Source organism: Phascolarctos cinereus, unplaced genomic scaffold (genome assembly GCF_003287225.1).
Source record: "Phascolarctos cinereus isolate Bilbo 61053 unplaced genomic scaffold, phaCin_HiC Scaffold_4;HRSCAF=312, whole genome shotgun sequence".
In the NCBI taxonomy this organism is placed as follows: Eukaryota; Metazoa; Chordata; class Mammalia; order Diprotodontia; family Phascolarctidae; genus Phascolarctos; species Phascolarctos cinereus.
The window spans coordinates 462989863-463005343 of record NW_027555847.1 but is presented as its reverse complement, the minus strand read 5'-3'; the positions used below and the strand labels follow the sequence as shown (position 1 = coordinate 463005343).

At 37.9% G+C, this 15481-nt stretch overlaps 1 protein-coding gene and 1 non-coding gene across 2 annotated transcripts in view; both read left to right on the top strand.

The window, feature by feature from the left end:
• The window catches only part of CUNH8orf34 (chromosome unknown C8orf34 homolog), a 364057-nt gene that overhangs the window by 324681 nt on the left and 23895 nt on the right, over positions 1-15481 (top strand). The window contains exon 11 of the mRNA XM_021002136.1: positions 7902-8022. Within this exon, the coding sequence (XP_020857795.1) occupies positions 7902-8022 (121 nt within the window). The remainder of the gene's footprint in view (positions 1-7901; positions 8023-15481) is intronic.
• On the top strand, positions 4325-4430 carry LOC144457244 (U6 spliceosomal RNA). Its single transcript, XR_013486571.1, has one exon. It is a non-coding gene; the product is annotated as a U6 spliceosomal RNA (small nuclear RNA).

The following is a 15481-nucleotide window of genomic DNA, read 5'->3' as shown; positions in this document are numbered from 1 at the left end:
CACATTCAGGAAATTGACAAATGTTGTGATATTTGGAAAGATAAGTGTCCTGTGAGGTTATAAATGGAGTTCTGAATTGGTCCAACCATTTTGGAAAGCAATTTGAAGTTATGCTGAAAAGGTGACTAAAAATTCAGAGATCTCACTGGAACGTATATAAACTCAAAGAGGTCAAAGGCAGAGGGAAATGTATCATATGCACCAAAATATTAACAATAGCACTTTTATTTGGTAGCAAAGTCCTGGTGGAGGGAGCTGATGTCCTTCTATTATGGAATAGCCAACAAATTGTGATGTGAATAGTAAGAATTGAGAGAGATGGTTGATGACTTGCATAAATTGATGCAGAGTTAAGTAAGCCAATCAAGAAAGAAAGAACAAAAAACTCAGAAGAGAAAAAGAGGCACCATTTACTCATAGCACACAGCGTGTTGAGTGGAAGAGACAATCTAAGGTCCCTAAGGTCCCTTCCTCTCATCCAGAGGCCAATAGCAATTCTTTCTTCACTCACCCAAGGAAAAGAGAGAAAATTTTCATGTTCAAGCCTTTGTATGCATACTTAGTTTCACATCAATAGCCCATTAAAAGGCTTTGCATTGCCAGGTAGGATGTTTAAAGGAAATAAAGAATACCTATGCATTCTCTGAAGCAGGAAGGGAAAACAGCCTTTCTATCACATGTTTCTGGAAGCAGGCTCAGCCTGCTTCCAAATGGATATTGTGAATGATCAAAGGATTTGGTCCTCATCAAGCAATCAACAAACATTTATTATATTTTACTATGTGCTCAGCACTGTGCTTATTTGACAGTACTCACATTACATTTATATCAAGGTTAAATATGCTACTTTCTTCCACTGATTCTATTTTTGGTTCTTCCAATTTTGGTTAAGTAATAATCTCAAAACATTTGTTAACTTGTCTTGCTTGCTTTAGTCTAGACCCTTTCCAATATCTCCCTAATTTGCTTAATTGCCAAATTAGATACTGAATTTGGATCTAAACAATACAAAGTATAAGTAGAGATTTGTCCCCCATATGCTAGACACACATTTATATATTAAAAGTCTGGGCACCTAGTAGTGTAGGAGGTGGTACTGTGCGGGCTTAAGAACATTAGACCCAGTTTCTAGTCCCCCCTGTGAGACTACTTTCCTAGGTGACTTTGAAAAAATCATTTAAACTCTCTGGGGCTCAATTTCCTCACCCCTAAAATGAAGGTAGGAAGAATAGTAGAGTTGACAGAACCCTGGCCCTGTAATCAGATAGCCAAGGCTCAAATTACTCTTTTTGGTGCTTGCTACCTATATTACCTTGGACAAGTCAGTTAATTTCCTTAGATTTCAGGTTCCTCATCCATAAAATGAGGTCAGTAATCTAGCTGGCCTTGAGGTTCAAGATTTATGAATCCATGACTAAAGTCACTTCCAGGTCTGACCATTACTAAAATCAGTGCTTCACAATAAATACATTGATGAACATGATTCAGTGTAACATTAATTCATAATATTTCAATACTAGAAGTAGAAATAGTTTATTTTGTTATCAAGACAGCTGATAGCAAAGTGGATAGAGTGGTGGGCCTGGAATCAGGAAGATTTGAATGAATTCAAATCTGGCCAGATTCAGTCACTTACTAGCTATGTGACCCTGGGCAAGTCATTTAACTTCTGTTTGGCTCAGTTTTGTCAACTTTAAAATGAGGATCCTAATACCTTCCTTGCAGGGTTGTTGTAAGGATCAGATGAGATAATATTTGTTAAGGAAAAAAAATCACCTAACACAGTACCTGGTATATAATAGGCACTATATAAACACTAATTCCCTTCCTCTTCTCATTTCAGCTTAAGTAAGGGGATATCGGGAAACAAGTATTTATTAAGTGTTTATTATGGGCCAGATATTATGCTAAGTATTTATATAATATAAAATGTTATCTCATCTGATCCTCGTGACAGCTCTATGAGTTAGGAACTCTTATGACTCTCCATTCTACAGTTGAAGCAAATAAGGTAGATAGAGTTCAAGTGCTCAGGGTCACACAGCTATAAAGTGTCTGAGGCTGAATTTAAACTTGTCTTCCTGACTGTAGTCCCAGCACTTTATCCACAGTACCACTTTGCTGATGAATATCTTATAGCTATCTTGATGTCTTCTATTTTTAATTCTATGTTTTGTCATTACCCTAAACCTTTAGAAACAATAACATTTCAACATACTGGAAAAAGAAAAAGATAGAAAGGAGATCGTACATAAAACAACTAACGTGTTATATACAGTTTGGCTTTTTTAAAGTGATATATCTATATTAAATTTAATATGTTGATATTCCCACATATTAAATTTAACATTTAGTATTAACACTACTGTCCCACTTGTCTTCATCTTCTGACACTCCTTCTCTTGTGTACATTTAAGCTTTAATTGAGAGAATAAGAGCTTTTATTCATTTGTTGTTGTTGTTAAGTCATTTTCAGTTGTGTCTGACTCTTCATGGTCACATTTGGGGTTTTCTTGGCAAAGGTACTAGAGTGGTTTTCCATTTCCTTCTCCAGCTCATTTTACAGATGAGGAAACTGAGGCAAATAGCATTAAGTGATTTGCCCAGGGTCACATAGCTAGATTTGAACTCAGGAAGATGAGTTTTCCTGACTCCACTACAGGTGTTCTATTCACGGCACTACCTATTGCCCTCTATTCATATGGTTAAATCTTCATAATTGACAAAACTCTTTCCTCATAAAAGCTTAATAACCAGAAATGAGTCCTATTTTTAGAGATGGGGAGATTGAGGATAAGAGAAGTTAAGTGACATGCCTAAAGTGCTATAGGTAGTAAATGTCAGACTCTCTGTCTTTTGACTCTAGGTCCTATGTTCTTTCTTACCATTCTGCCTCTTGAGAATGTTAATTAAAACAGGACTGCTAGGGTAGAAAATGTACATAGCAAAATGTGTTCTAAAAATTATAACAGTAAATAAATATCCTGGTGAAAATCTTGACTAACTTGGAGAGTGTTGATTGATATGATTTTAAACAGAGTTCATTTGTTTCTCTATAAAAATCTGGAGTCTTCACATATGGGCATTTCTTCTAAAAGATGAAAGGCAACTGTTATTTAGTTAAACACATATGACAGAAGACTTAATATGTGATTTACACTTAGGATGGTCAGATGCATACATACCAAGGGTACTTTTTATGAAGCAGAACATTTTTCCCATGACATGAATAACTATCCTTTTATCACCATTGTGGAGAATAGTGCAATTCATTCTCCCCAAATGGAATTATTGGAAGTTAGTATAAACCTTGCTATATATTATACTACCAAGGTCAGCGGATCTGTGGCCTCATCACTGTTGACCATTAATCCCCAACCCCCCACTCAGCAAAGTGTGAGACCTGGATCCTCAACTCAATTCAATATACACTTATTAACACCTACAATGTACCAGGAACTGTGCTAAGTGCTGTGGAGACTAGTAAGAAAAAGTGACATACCTGACTTCAGCGAGCTTACAATCTAATGGCACAAGACAACGCCCAAAAGGAAGCTGAAAAGGGCCAGGAGCTGGGAGGGGGACAGCCTGGGGCATGGTGTTCTGGAAGTTGAAGCCTAGCAGAGCTGCAGATGGAGTTGCCTGAAAGATTGTGAGCCTTCTATAAAGGAAGGCTGTGAGAGGAGTCTAATTCCCTCTAGTCCTCTAATCAGAAGGGAAAGGCAACTAAAAGTGAGTTGAGAGAGTGTACTAGAACCCTAGGTGATCAGCTTTTGCTAGGAGGAGAAGAGGGGAGGGGATGTGGTATTCTGGTATCTTTCTCAATGTTTTCATCCTGTACAATTCTTCTCCTTGTTTTCCCATAAATCCTTCATAGAAAGTCTACACACCAGTCTGAAAGCCTTTGGATTTGAGAAATATTTGTTTCTTGAATGAGAGCTTTTGAGTTACATCTCATTTGATATGACAAATGTTAGATTGAAATGGTTTTTAAAGCAAAAATCATTAGTTAACTAATAGGATTATTAATTTTATATTAAAAGTTTCATTTCTACGTCAAAGCTCTATATGCCAGTTCTTTTGTTGTCTTTGATTAAATAACGTCTTCTAAACCATGAGGAATGAAAATTTCTAACCTGTTTTGCTGGCTCTTTGAGCTATCGAATTCAGGCAGATGGGATCCATAGAAGAGACACAATAGTCCAGAAATAATATTCCTCCTATTCTCAGGACAGAGTTAAGATTTTGGTTTGCACATACTTAAACTTTGGTAAAACTTGTTGAATGCTTAGAGGCACTTTGGATCATCTTTGATGGTGTAATCCCTTTAAATTAACAAATGCTGTACTTAAATTGGAACAATGCAGAGAAGATTAGCATGGTTCCTGTGTAAAGATGACATGTGAATTTGTGAAGTGTTCCGATTTTTTTTACATCATTATGAGAAATTTAAAAAAGGGATGGTTTCAGAGAAACTTGAGAAGACTTGTAAGAACTGGTGCAGAACACAGTGAAAACCATTTATGCAATAGCATATGAAGGCAAAGAACTTTGAAAGATTTTAGAACTTTGATCAACTAAATGTCCAAGCATGATTTAGAATTCCAAATGAAGCATGCTACCCACCATGTGAGGGAAAGATAATAGATTTCAGGATGCAGATTGTGACATATAATTTGGGGGCATAATACAGGGATTTTTCTTTTTTGTTTGACTATGTATATTTATTACAAAGTTTTAGTTTTTTTCTTTTTCTCAGTGAACAAGGGAAGGTAAGAAGGAAAGAAAATAGATTTTAGGGAATTGAAAACAATTGATTTAATTTAAATAAACATTTATTGAATGCCATCAGTCAACAGTTTTGTATCCCCTCATTACTTTGTGGTGTAGAAAGATACAGAAGAAATGGAAGATACAGTTTCTGTTCCCAAAGGACATATTTTGAAAGTTCTTGGTCAGGCAGTATATGCACAAACATTTATTAAGTGATTACTTTGCCCAGGTACTGCACTAATGATTGAGAATATATTTTTAAAAAAGAAAATATTAATCCTTGCCATCAAGGAACACATGTTCCAATGAGGAATACAAAATGTAAATAACTTGGCACATAGAAGATCTATACTTATATCCATATTTCTATAACCATCTATAATTTATATCTATGCCTATCTTTATATCTGGACAGCTAGGTGGTATAGTAGTTAGAGTTCTGAGCCTGGAGTCAGGAAAATTCCTCTTCTTTAGTTGAAATCTGACCTCAGACATTTCCTAGCTATGTGACCCTAGGCAAGTCACTTAACCCTGTTTGCCTCAGTTTACTCATCTGTAAAATGAGCTAGAGAAGGAAATTTCAAACCACTCCAGTATCTCTGCCAAGAAAACCCCAAATGGAATCATGAAGACAGGCACAACTGAAAATGACTGAACAACAACCTCTATATCTACGTATAAATATATCTATGCCTATCTATGCTATATTTCTATCTATAGATATAGATAGGGATACAGATAGAGTCAACCAAATGAATGAATCAATTAAGCATTTATTAAATACTATTTGCAAAACACTGTGGATATGACTAGAAAAGATAGTTTCTGCTTTCAAGGAGCTCACATTTTGTTTGAAGGGAAGGTAATGTGAGAAGAGAAGCTGATGAAACCAGGAAAAGTCTCCTATAGAAAATGAGATTTGAGCTTAGTCCTAAAGGGACCTAAGGAAACTAAGAAGTGGTGAGGGGTCCAGAGCATGCCAGTCACGTGGGACAATTCATAAAAAGGCACAGAGAAGGGCAATGAAAAAGCTGAAGCTGGTCAATCAAAGGATAGGTGATCAACTCATGACTTCTGTCATAAAAAGGCTAAAGTCAAACCATTTCCTGTAGTGCAGTAATTGATTGATCTGAAATGTTCTGGAAGAACGTGCACTACAGGAAGGAATGATATGCAAAGAAGGTTTTTGTTAGTTCGGAGAAGCCAGAGAATGGAAACATCTTTGAAACCACCTAGAACTCCCAAATCTGGGTCATCTTCCAAACTACCTTCCCGTGAAGAGGTCATTTAAATCCAACACATTCCAAAAGCTAGGAGCAGAGGTTAGAGGAATTTAGGCTTTACTGATCTGATTGTAGCAGAGAAAACTGCTAGGCACTTGGTGGCTCAGGGCAAGTCAGGGAACCTCTGTTTGCCTTAGTTTCCTCAACTGTAAAATGGAGATAATAACAGCATCTACTTCCTAGGGTTGTTGTGATGATCAAATGTGATAATATTTGTAAAGTATTTAGCACAGTGACTCACATAGTAGGTACTATATAAAAGCTTGTTATTGCCATTGTTACTATTATTATATTTTGCTTAATTATTACAAGCATCATAGACATAGCTGTGACCTTGCTGTCATTCTTTGCGCAAATTGTGAAAACACACACACACACACACACACACACACACACACACACACACATACACACAGAGGTGGGAAAACTGATGAATCTTTCTTCTCCAATTATGCTATTCCAGTGATAATTGCTGGGTTTTCCAAGGAGGGGGGTATTTTTCACCACTGTGAAGCAAAATAAAATAAAATGAAAAAAATTCACCTGATGAAAATGAGTTCTAGTAAAAAAGATCATCTGATTTAAAACCAATTTTTACCAATATTCTTTAAGGAATCACATTAGACTGGTTGATGGCCAATTTGAAAGACAAACAGCTATGCAAGGAAGCAAAAAGGGGGTTCACTAGATGGTGGCAATTGTGATTTGGTACAATGATCAGACATCTATAATGGAGCATGATTTCTGATCACCAGTCCATGAAGTGGAATAGTGGATGAGGCAGAGAGGGAAGGGAGATAGAAAAGGAGAAAGTGGGGAGGGAGAAAAAGAGACAGATGGATGGACAAGACACACAGAGACAGACAGAGGCAGAGAGAGAGTCAGAGAGAGGGAGGGAGGGGGGAGAGAGAGGGGAAAGAGAGGGGAAAGAGGAGAGGGGGGAGAAGGAGGGAGAGGAAGAGAGAAATGGAGAGAGAAGAGTTGCAAACAAACAGACAGAGAGGGAGAGAGGCAGAGAGAGACAAAAGGAAGGGGGAGGAGACATGGATGGAGAGAAAGACAGAGACACAGAAAGGCAGAGACAGTGACAGAGAGACAAAAAAGACAGAAACACAGACACACACAGATAATGATTCAGAGAGATAAAAGAGCAAGAACAGAAAAAAGAGCCAGAGTGAGTATTTTTAGAGTTGAGTAGAGCAAGTATATGAGCAATTTGAAAGCTTGTATTTTGGGAAGTATCCTGAAGTAGTCTTATATTTGGATAGATGGGAAATTATAGTAAGCAAGTTCTGGGGTTGCATATAGAGACAGTCTTGTGGCTGCAATGCCCTACCTTGGAGCTATATTAGCATTTTGGCAGCTATAGATATTTGACTGGGACAGTTTTGAGATCTCAATAATTCTCTAAATGCTTAAAGGAATATCTCAAGGCTGGACAAAGGAAAAGGCAACTAGGAATTATTTAGTGATGGAGCTTGAGAAAGTTTGTGAGTGTGTCTGTAACTACATCATATTGGAAGTAACCCTGGCTTGGATGTGAGACCTGAGATTAAACTCTGCTTCTGCCACTGCGTGACCCTGAATAATTCACTTAAATTCTATGTGCCTCACTTTCCTCAACTGTAAAATAGGGATGCTACTTACCTCAGATGGTTATTGAGAAGAAAGTGTTTGCAAGCTTTAAAATGCCTTTAAAAAGTGAATTATTATAATTATTATTCTTGTTCTAATGATAACAATTACAGAGAACTTATTCTTTTTGCTGTTGAAGGTATAAACACTGGAAAAACATTAAGTGTACTGTACCTCCATATCTATCTGAGTTTCTCCCCATTATTTCAGTGCCCCCCAGTATGGGACCTGGCTAACCTGGATACCATGAGTGAGAGCTCTCCAAGTTTAAAAATCTTGAAAGATTCCTTAGCTGTGAAGGAACTCCAGAGTATGGAGAAGCAGCTTGCTGGTATGTATGGGTTTATTGAATATTTGAGAATGTGATGGGGAAAAATGAATAGCACCTTTCTTTGAGTTTTAATGGAAAAGTCAGGGAAAACATGTCCAGGCTTGAAATTGTAAGGCTTCAAATATCTGAATGGAATTTCAGAAAAGCATCATTGAATAACTTCACTTGTTTGTTTTAAAAACCAAGTAACCTGTCAAATGACAGCAAATAATTTAGAGCAAAGTGAGAAGAGATCAGACTTTTTTTTTTGAAAAAAAAAAAAGAGAGGCAAAGTAGTATATCCATGATATGTCCAATATATCTTACATTGACTCTACTTGGTCATCACTATTACTTAAATGTTCTTTTTAGCAGAATTGCATGATTCCTTACAAAGCTGGAGCTATTGTTACTTTTTGCTGACAAATCAACAATGATAACGTGCTGCAACCTCTTGATATCCATCATGCATCTTTCCCTTGCCCTTGGTCATCCACAATGGTGATTCTTTGGAAATTGCAATATTTCATGATTTTAGCAATATAGTATATTTGGGGGAATATTGGTATAAAAAAGTTTCCACCAAAAATATTGGTGGAATATTGGTGTGTGTGCTTGGACTCTGTGAAAGTGCTGTACAGTTTTCTAAATTCAATCCAGACTATTCTTTCCCTCTATTTCAGGGGTTCAGGTTCATGGACAACTTTGGCAGTCTGGTGAAGCTTATGGAACCCCTCTCAGAATAATGTTTTTAATGCATAAAATATTAACATATGAGATCACAATGTTACTAATTACATGTTATATGATTTATCAAATTATATTGAAATATAGAGTGGGGGAGGGAGGGAACAGGGTAAAAAGAACAAGCGTTTATTAAGTACCTTTTATGTGCTAGGCACTAGACTAAGTGCTTTACAATTATTATCTCATTTAAGCATCACAACAGCCCTGCAAGGTAGGAGCTATTATTTTCCCAATTTCATAATTGAGGAAACTGAAGAAGACAGAGGCCATGACTTACCCAGTGCCACACAAATAATAAAGTCTGAGGTTGAATTTGAACTCAGGTCATCCTGACTCCAGGTCCAGAACTCTACTCACTTTGCCACTCAGCTGCCCAGGTTAAATAAATACACTTACAGTTTGATAAATGCAATTATCAAAACACTTAAAAGAACAATTTTGTGAACCCCAAGTTAAGAATCCTCACTCTAATCTAATTTGTATCCCAGCTCATTTTTGATATGGGGTTCTTATTTAGGTTGTATATAATGATGGACTCAGTCCATTGAACTACATGTCATAGGCTGAATGATAGGGATTCTTCATCCTTTGGTTTTCCCATGACTGATGTCTATATAGAGTTGAAGAATTCCTCTAGTATTCTTGGGTTTGATGTAATCATTGGGCACTATGTTATTCAAAAACTGGAACATCTCACCTGCTATAAAGTATGTCTCTTCCATTTGGACTCATTGAAGACTTCATCCATGAGAATAGCACAGTTTTTTTTTAGCATACATCTCCTCATTTTTTTTTTGTTTTTTGGCTAGGCAATGGGGTTAAGTGACTTGCCCAGGGTCACACAGCTAGTAAGTGTTATGTGTCTGAGGCCGGATTTGAACTCAGGTCGTCCTGAATCCAAAGCCAGTGCTCTATCCACTGCGCCATCTAGCTGCCCCCCATACATCTCCTTATTTTATGCTTCACTTAGGGAAACCTCTGTAGTGGCTGGTTCATCTACCTAGGAATCTCATATGATATTAATATTCATGTGAGGAGCACTTCATTTTATTCCACTGGGTCCAAAGCCTTAAAAAAAAACAGTCCACAAACACATGCAACAAGGTCTTTTATTCTTTACATGTTTTGGTTACTTGGATGACCATAAAGATACAGGCTGCTGTAGGAAATCTTTGGTCCAAGTCAGTTTGTCTCCTTTTATTTTCTTCTAGGATACTCTCAGTAAATATATAGGTTATTCTCATAAAGATTTTACAGGGAGAAAAAGAGTAGGCAAATGAGGCAGTAATTACCAATGTGCTCTAGATGCAACAATTTAGTAATAGCACTTTGTTGTTGTTGTTGTTGTTGTTGACTCATGTCTGACTCCTCATGACCCCATTTGGGGCTTCCTTGGCAAACTGGAGTGGTTTGCCATTTTCTTCTTCACTTTGTTTTACAGATAAGGAAACTGAAGTAAACAGGGTCAAGTGATTTGACCAGGGTTACACAACTAGTCTGAGGCTAGATTCAAACTCAGGAAGATACCTCCTGACTCCAGGTCCAGCACTCTGTCCTCTGTGCCACCCAGCTGCCCACTTCACACAATAGGTGCTTAATAAATGTTTGTCCAAATTGGAAAAAAAGGGATCTCAGCAAGCTTCTTTAACTTTATTCTGTAGAAGCATTAACTGCTCCCCAGCCCTTGAACTTAGCTTCAGCAAGCAGGAGCCCATTTCTCCACCTCTATGCCAATTTCCCTCTCCCCACTCAAAGCTCTCACGTGAATAAGATAGTTACTTAATAATTCAAGGATCCATCTTAGTTGCAGAGATTCTCAACATTTCTTGCATCATGGAACCCCTTTGACAATCTGGTGAAGCCTATGGATTCCTCAGAATCAGTTTTTAATTGAAGGAAATCCTAAATTTCAGTTAGAGGCTAAAATAAAGTTTAATTTTTCCCCCTCCAGATTTATTGATGACTAATATCTATCCATGAGAGATCTATGGATCAAAATTAAGAACCACAGTTCTAGTTAATCTCTCCAAAGTTGAGGAGAGGAAGAGGACAAGTATTTCTTAATGTACTTACTATGTGCCAGGCACTATGCTAAGCACTTAACAAATATTTCATCTGAACCTTACATGAAACCTGTAAGTAGATGTTATTATTGTTCCCCTTTTACAGATGAGGAAACTGAAGCACACAACTGACTTGTCTAGGGTCATACAGCTAGTAAATGACTGAGGCTGGATTTCAATTCAGGTCTTCCTAACTCCAGACTCAGGACTGTCTCCATCTAGTTGCCTCACTGATGTAGCCTATTTCTAGGATTATGGTCACAGAAATAGACAATAGCCCAAAAGCCATCTAGTCCAACTCATCATAGCTGACAAATAATTTTGAGTGCAACTTCGTCAGTAAGTAGATAGCCAGTCTCTGCTTGAAACTTTCTTTCTGAGGGAGATTTTCTACCTCCCAAGGTAGTCCATTGCATTGGAATAGATCTTAGTATGAGAGTTTTCCCTTTCCATCTGCCTTTCAGCAACTTATCCCCACTCTATTTAATGAATGTCTTATAAGGCTAAGCACAATAAATCTCATCTTTTCCCATGACAGCCCTTCAGTCACTTGAAGAAAGCCATCATCTCTCTAATTCTCCTCTACACTAAACCTTTCCCGGTTTTTCAGTTGACCTGAATATGGCATAGACTTGTCTTCCTATCTTGCTTTAGATATGTTCAAGCTGGTCTTGTCAATGGTTGTAGAAAGAAAAATGTGGAACTCAGAAAGGAACATAATACTCCAGATATGTCAGTTCATGTTGTTGTTGGTAGTGGTGATTCATTTCAGTTATATTTGACTCATTGTGGCCCCATTTGGGATTTTCTTGGCAAAGATACTGAAGTGGTTTGTCATTTCCTTCTCCAGCTCATTTTACAGTTGAGGAACTGAGGTAAATAGGGTTAAGTACTTGCCCAGGGTTACACAGCTAATAAGTGTCTGAAGCCAGAGTTGAGCTCATGAGGATGTCTTCTGGACTCCAAGCCCCGCTGCACCACCTAGCGCCGATAGCTCTAGTATTTCTCCTGTTTTAGGCAATGCCAGTGTCAGGATGTAAGCAGGTAGATGACACAGCATCAAGCCTGGAGTCAGAAAGATGTGAATCCAAATCCTTCCTTAGATACTAGATGTGTGACCCTGGGATAGTCACTTAATATTTGTCTGCTTCAGTTCCCTCATCTGTAAAATGTGGATAATAGTAGCCCCTACCTCCCAAGGTGTAGTAATGATTAAAAGAAAGAATGTTGGTAAATTGCTTGGCACGTAGTATATGCTTAATAACTGCTTCTTTTGTCTTCCCTCCTTCCTACAGAGGACCTGAAATTGAGGACCAGCTGCATATTTAGATTTATATCATTATGTCTTTTTCCATCTTTCCACTGATTTTTCATCAACTTTAATATGCAAATTATTCTTTCAGTCGTTATTTTCTATTTAGTTTCTTCCCTCCAACACATTGTTCATGTCTGTATGCCAGGGATCTTTTTTCTTAGCGTTCAAATTTGGGGAATGACTAGGCTTAGAAAACTGATTTTTGCTGTCCTTGTAGTATGAGAAAAAAAGCATTGGAATTGGAATCCTGGAACTTGAGTTTAAATCCAATATCTAGAGGAAATTGGTACAATTCAAAGAGCACTGACTCTGAAGTCAGACAACCTCCATCTGATGCTCTTTCTGAGCTATATGACCTTGGGGAAGTAACTTAACCTTAATGGACTACAGTTTTCTCATCTGAATCAGGAGGAGGTTAGAATAGATGGCCTTTGAGATCCCTTAGAACTCACCATCTTTGATCCTATGATTGTTTTCTGTAATCATGAACAAGTCACTCCAAATGTCCAGGGTTCCAATAGTTGGTAAGTAAAATGGTGTGTATTTATATGAGGAGGTATTGGACTAGATTAACACTAAATCCTTCTTCCATCACTAAATTCTGTGGTCCTGTATTATAGAATTCTGTTGGGCTAGGAGCCTAATCTTCTTTGTGGTGACAGCCACGTGATTCAGTGGATAGAGCTCTGGATATGAAGTGAAGAAGACCTGATTTCAAATCCAACCTCAGACATTTACTAGCTAAGTAACCCTGGGGAGTCACTTAATCGTTGTTTGCCTCAGTTTCCAGAACTGTAAAATGGAGATAATGATAGCACTAACCTTACAAGGTTATTGTGAGGATCAAATGAGATAATATTTATGTCACTTAGCACAGCACCTGGCAGTAGGTGCTATATAAATGTTAGCTGTTGTTGTGGCTGGTGTAAGGGAAAGAAAAAGCAGTCCAGACTGGCGATTTCTTTATATAGGGAACTCCTGGAAAGGAGACTTCCTTTACCAATAGAGCTAAGCAGCTTTGTAACTTAAATTCTTGGAGAGTGGTCTGGGGTACTAGGAGGTTGTGACTGGACAGTGTCATATGGTCAATATGTCAGAGGTAGGATTTGAATGAGCTATGTCAGACCTCTCTATTCAACGTATGGGATCATCAGCCTAATAGCCTTATCAAAAATAGAAACCTGTTAGTAACTATCAGCTAATGGGAGCTGAGAAAGAGCAAGTCAGTCTCTGATGGTAGCTATTCAGCCCCTACTGTGGGAGAAAGCGGAATAGCCAGCCTCATGCTCTGCCAGCCTGGTGGGAAAGAGCCCATCATCAGTGTGATACTAAACTATGGGTGAAAGAGGCTTCAATTAACCTGGCACAAGCCTACTATTGACTTCAAATGAAATTTTGTATATGGGATCCAGCACACACTAGCAGCTATGCAACTTGGAAAATAATGAGACCAGCTTCCCAGTGACATGAGGAGCCAGGAAGTTCTATGTTAGGTCATTGCACTGAGCTAAATGACAGCAAGCCTGAGATGAGTCAAAGTTAACATCAAGCAGGAGATACTTGGGTGAATCTGAAATGTATTGAGACTTAGCAATGACACAGTGCCAAAAAGGTTGAGGTCTTGCATTTAGTATGGAAAAAAAAATCCAAGGTTTCAAATGCTTATCTCAGTCTTCTGAACCTCAGGAGTGTGCAAAATTGGGCTGGACATCTCACAAGAATTAGTTTTTCTGCTGAAAATGCTGGCATTTAGTTTCCTAGGCCTGGATGGAAATATTTTTTGGCTCCTCCTGCTTCTCGGCCCTGGCTGTTTTCTCAAAATGCAAACACATGCAGAAAAAGGGTAATAAACCCCAATGTTCAGTCACGTCAGGATCTCAAAAGACGTTTGCTTTGAGTGTGGTTCTAAAAATGGGCATACCTTCAGGAGAAAGGAACATTTATTCTTACTTAATATGATGCGGTTTGGCCCTTTGCAAGAGGTCAGCCCCCAAATGGCTTTGTTCCTCAAGGTTCACTAGTTTACTTTTTCCTAAGAACTGAAAATGGCTGTATATCTAATAGAGGTTGGGGCCTTCACAAAGAAGGAGGAAAGAAAAATCTGTTTAGACCACCTAGGTAGAGTAAGGAGAATAATACTTGGGGCATCTTCAGGGAACTCCACAGCTGTGTCTCCAGTGTTGGATTGAAATACATGCATACATACATACATACATACATACATACATATACATACATCTATATATCTACATGTTGCTATTGTTTAGTTGTGTCTGACTCTTTATGACCACGCGGACAGTAACATGCCAAAACTGTCCATGGGTTGTTTTGTTTTGTTTCGTTTTTTTGGTTGTTTTTTGAGCAAAGATACCCAAGTGGTTTGCCATTTACTTCTCTAGTAGATTAAGGTAAATAGAGGTTAAGTAATTTGCCCAGGGTCACCCAGCTAATAAGTGTTTGAGGCTGGATTTAAACTCAGGTCTTCCTGACTCCAGGCCCAGCACTCTATTCACTGAGCCACCTAGCTGCTTCATATGCCTACATACACATATACAATCATATACACACATACCTTTGCCTATATGTGTGTCATTGATAAAGAGTAATATTTGTCTAATGCAAATAAATATTTTAATTACTTCTCTCTGGTCTTTTTAAGATTTGCTTGCAAGCAAGAATCTGTATTTGTAGTTTTGAGCTCTAAAGAACCATGGTCTCTTGGTCTAATTCCCTCTATAATTATAAGTGCTTTCGTTATTTTTTCAGTCTGTTTTTATGGTACAATATCTAACCCTTAGAATGACCTCAGAATTAGTGAACCTGTCAGTACAACAAGGAGAACTAAATTCAAGGGCATTTGTGATTGGCATACTATGTATTTAACAGAAAGCAAATTCAATGATGCTTTGCCACAAGGAGGTTTCTCCACACATGCTCCTTGTCCATACTGATTTTCATTTCACTTTTAAGTTTTACCACATTTTACCCAGCATGACATTGTAAAATAAACATGTCTTATTGAATATTTGCTTTTAATCTGTCTCTCTCTCTCTCTTTCTCTCTCCTCTCTCTGTCTCTCTCTCCCTGTCTCTCTCTGTCTCTCTCTCTATCTCTGTCTCCCTCTCCCTTTTTTCTCTCTCTTTCACTCTGTCTTTCTCTGTCTCTGTCTCTCTGGCTCTTTCTCTCAAACGTCATTGCTCTTTCATTTATGCGGCTGAAGACCTCATTTTGAATGGTCTAACATTATCTTCCCCCTCAATCTTTTCATCTCAATGGGAGCTGACTTCCTCACTTTTCTTCTCCAACTCTTTTTGGTTGTTTTTGTTTATCTACATTTTCATATCTATTTCCTATA